The sequence below is a fragment of the Bison bison genome, unplaced genomic scaffold (assembly GCF_000754665.1).
Source record: "Bison bison bison isolate TAMUID 2011002044 unplaced genomic scaffold, Bison_UMD1.0 scf7180017864238, whole genome shotgun sequence".
Taxonomy (NCBI): Eukaryota; Metazoa; Chordata; class Mammalia; order Artiodactyla; family Bovidae; genus Bison; species Bison bison.
In genome coordinates, this window is record NW_011494810.1 from 1,595,757 (window position 1) to 1,599,041 (window position 3,285).

General features: G+C 34.6%; 1 protein-coding gene across 5 annotated transcripts in view; it reads left to right on the forward strand.

Annotated features, from left to right (window-relative positions):
• The window catches only part of ZNF354A (zinc finger protein 354A), a 25,811-nt gene extending 22,873 nt beyond the window's left edge, over positions 1–2,938 (forward strand). For all 5 annotated transcript variants that reach the window (XM_010846494.1, XM_010846493.1, XM_010846496.1 and 2 more), the window contains one exon: positions 1,027–2,938. In XM_010846494.1, coding sequence (XP_010844796.1) covers positions 1,027–2,591 — 1,565 coding nt within the window. In that variant the 3' untranslated portion in view covers positions 2,592–2,938. The remainder of the gene's footprint in view (positions 1–1,026) is intronic.
• Positions 2,939–3,285: the final 347 nt, after the last annotated feature.

Consider the following 3,285-nt stretch of genomic DNA (forward strand, 5'->3'; position numbering starts at 1 on the left):
ATATTAATATGTATTAATATATGTTATATATTGATACATTGTATGTTACATATAATATATTAATATGTATTAATATATTGATATTAATTATATTTTATAATTATCAATCAATATATTATTAATATTAATATAATAATAAAGTATACTTAAGCATTGGTGCATTAATATATATTAATAATATATATATGGTATCTAGAGAAATGGTACTATTGAACCTATTTTTAAGGCAAGAAGAGAGATGCAGACATGGAGAACAGACTTTGTACACAGCAGGGGAAGGAGGAGGTGGGACAAATTGAGAGAGTAGCATTAACGTATGTAGATTACCATGTGTAAAATAGCCAGTGGGAAGTTGCTATAGGCACAGGGAGCTCAACCTGGTGCTCTGACAACCTAGAGGAGTGGGATGGGGTGGGAGTTGGGGAAGGAGTTCAAGAGGGAGGGGACATGTGGATACTTATGGCTGATTCATGTTGTTGTATGGCAGAAGCCAACACTATTGTAAAGCAGTTATCCTCCAATTAGCAATAAATATTATTTTTTTCTACAAAACAATTAAAAACACTCAGTTAACTTTTGAATGGACTCTGATTGATACAAAGGAATTTGGCATGAGGGAAAAGGGATGAAGACTTTCCAGATTATGAATGATTATACAAGTAAGAGAAATCTCGTGAAGATAATTTAAAATTCTGTCATGGGCTTTGGACTCTGATCCCAGACTGCCTTTTCCAATTTATGGCTCCCCTTTTAATCCTTCTCCATTTTCCCATTAACTGATTCTCCTGGTCACTCTTACACTCACACTCTTTAAATGGGTTTGTTTAGTATTTTCTCCTCCCTCTTGTTCTCAGCTTGTGTTGGCTTATTTCTCTGTACTGCTTAATTAAAACTCCTAAGTTTTTCTTATTATCTTTTGGCCAGATATTGAGACCTTATTTGAATACCATCAGTATTCAGTCTATACATTTAGTAGCCAAATGCTGTATCACATGAAACATTTTCAGTTTTTTCTTTCCTCTCCAGGATGGAAGAACAGTTATAAAACCACAAAGTCAACTCAAACACAAGATCGTTCATTTCAGGAACTGATAATGAAAAGATCCAAAAGGAGTGGACCCTGGGACTTCAAATCAGAAAAACCCTGCAGATATGAAGGCAGATTAGAGAAAAAGCAGGAGAAAAAAGAAAGTGTACAGATAGTTTCAGTCACTCACAGGAAAATCCTCACTATAGAGAGAAAACATAAAAATACTCAATTTGGGCAAAACTTGTGCCCAAAGTCAGTCTTTTTTAGGCAGCAGGTGATCCCAAGAGAGAAAGCCCCACCAAAATGTGAAATACAAGGAAACAGCTTCAAACAAAATTTCAGTTTATTTAATCAACAAAAAACCAACACAGCTGGGAAACGTTATAAATGTAGTATGTGTGAGAAAACTTTCATAAATACTTCGTCGCTTCGTAAACATGAGAAAAACCACAGTGGAGAGAAATTATTTAAATGTAAAGACTGTTCAAAAGCCTTTAACCAAAGTTCAGCACTTATTCAACATCAAATAACTCATACTGGAGAGAAACCCTATATATGTAAAGAATGTGGGAAAGCCTTCACTCTCAGTACATCCCTTTATAAACACTTAAGAACACATACTGTGGAGAAATCCTATAGGTGTAAAGAATGTGGTAAATCCTTCAGCAGAAGATCAGGCCTTTTTATACATCAAAAAATCCATGCTGGAGAAAACCCCTATAAATATAATCCAGGTAGGAAGGCATCTAGTTGCAGTACATCCCTTCCTGGATGTCAGAGAATTCATTCCAGAAAAAAGTCCTACTTATGTAATGAATGTGGTAATACCTTTAAGTCTAGTTCATCCCTTCGTTATCATCAGAGAATTCACACAGGAGAGAAACCTTTTAAATGTAGTGAGTGTGGGAGAGCCTTCAGTCAGAGTGCATCTCTTATTCAACATGAAAGAATTCACACTGGAGAAAAGCCTTACAGATGTAATGAATGTGGAAAAGGCTTCACTTCTATTTCACGACTTAATAGACACCGAATAATTCATACTGGTGAGAAGTTTTATAATTGTAATGAATGTGGTAAAGCCTTAAGTTCCCACTCAACACTTATTATTCATGAAAGAATTCATACTGGAGAGAAACCATGTAAATGTAAAGTGTGTGGGAAAGCCTTCAGACAAAGTTCAGCTCTCATTCAACATCAAAGAATGCACACTGGAGAAAGACCCTATAAATGCAATGAGTGTGGAAAAACATTCAGATGTAACTCATCCCTTAGTAATCATCAGAGAATTCACACTGGAGAGAAACCATATCGATGTGAAGACTGTGGGATATCTTTTGGCCAAAGTTCAGCTCTTATTCAACATAGGCGGATTCATACAGGAGAGAAACCCTTCAAATGTAATACATGTGGGAAAACTTTTAGACAAAGCTCATCACGTATTGCCCATCAGAGAATTCATACTGGAGAGAAACCCTATGAATGTAATACATGCGGGAAACTTTTCAATCACAGGTCATCTCTTACTAATCATTATAAAATTCATATTGAAGAGAACCCCTAGGAAGTAGATTTGCATGTTTCTGAAACCAAAGCTCACCAGAATACATGAGAGTGATATAATAAATGTAATGGATATGAAAAGCCTTTCTGTAGTTTAGTCCTCATTATCAAGTCTAAGGACAAACCTATGAAATGCATAATGAGGAAACCTGTCAGACAGTTTGTAATAACCTAAAATGAAGAATCCCTGACTGGAGACATTGACTTTGGGCATTTGTAAATTAATTGTTTTCTCTCTACAGCAGTATAGTCTACTTGTCATATGTAATTGTTACATGCATCTGGGTGATGAGGGGAGATGTGCACTCGATTTCCCATTGAAATAAATGTTAATGCTTTTTAAAATAACTGACATTGTAATAGCATATAACAGATGTGATAAAAGAAATTATACATTTTTAGAAAAAAGGACCAAATAAAAGATAAAAATGAACTGTAAACTACCTCTCAATTTCTGGGGTTTGTCCTCCTCCTGACTTGCTGTCAAACTTTGTGCATGGATTTCATTTAAAAATAGAAATAAAAGTATGTTCTCTTCTTCCTTTGTTCTTCTAGTAATTGCTATAAATTGCAAATTTTCTACTCAGAATTTTTACTTTTTTTGCTCTGAATTAATTTATTATGAAAGTATACTTGTTAAATACTGTGAGCTGCCATCTTAGGGATATTAAATGGAAAAATAAGCAGTTTTCAAA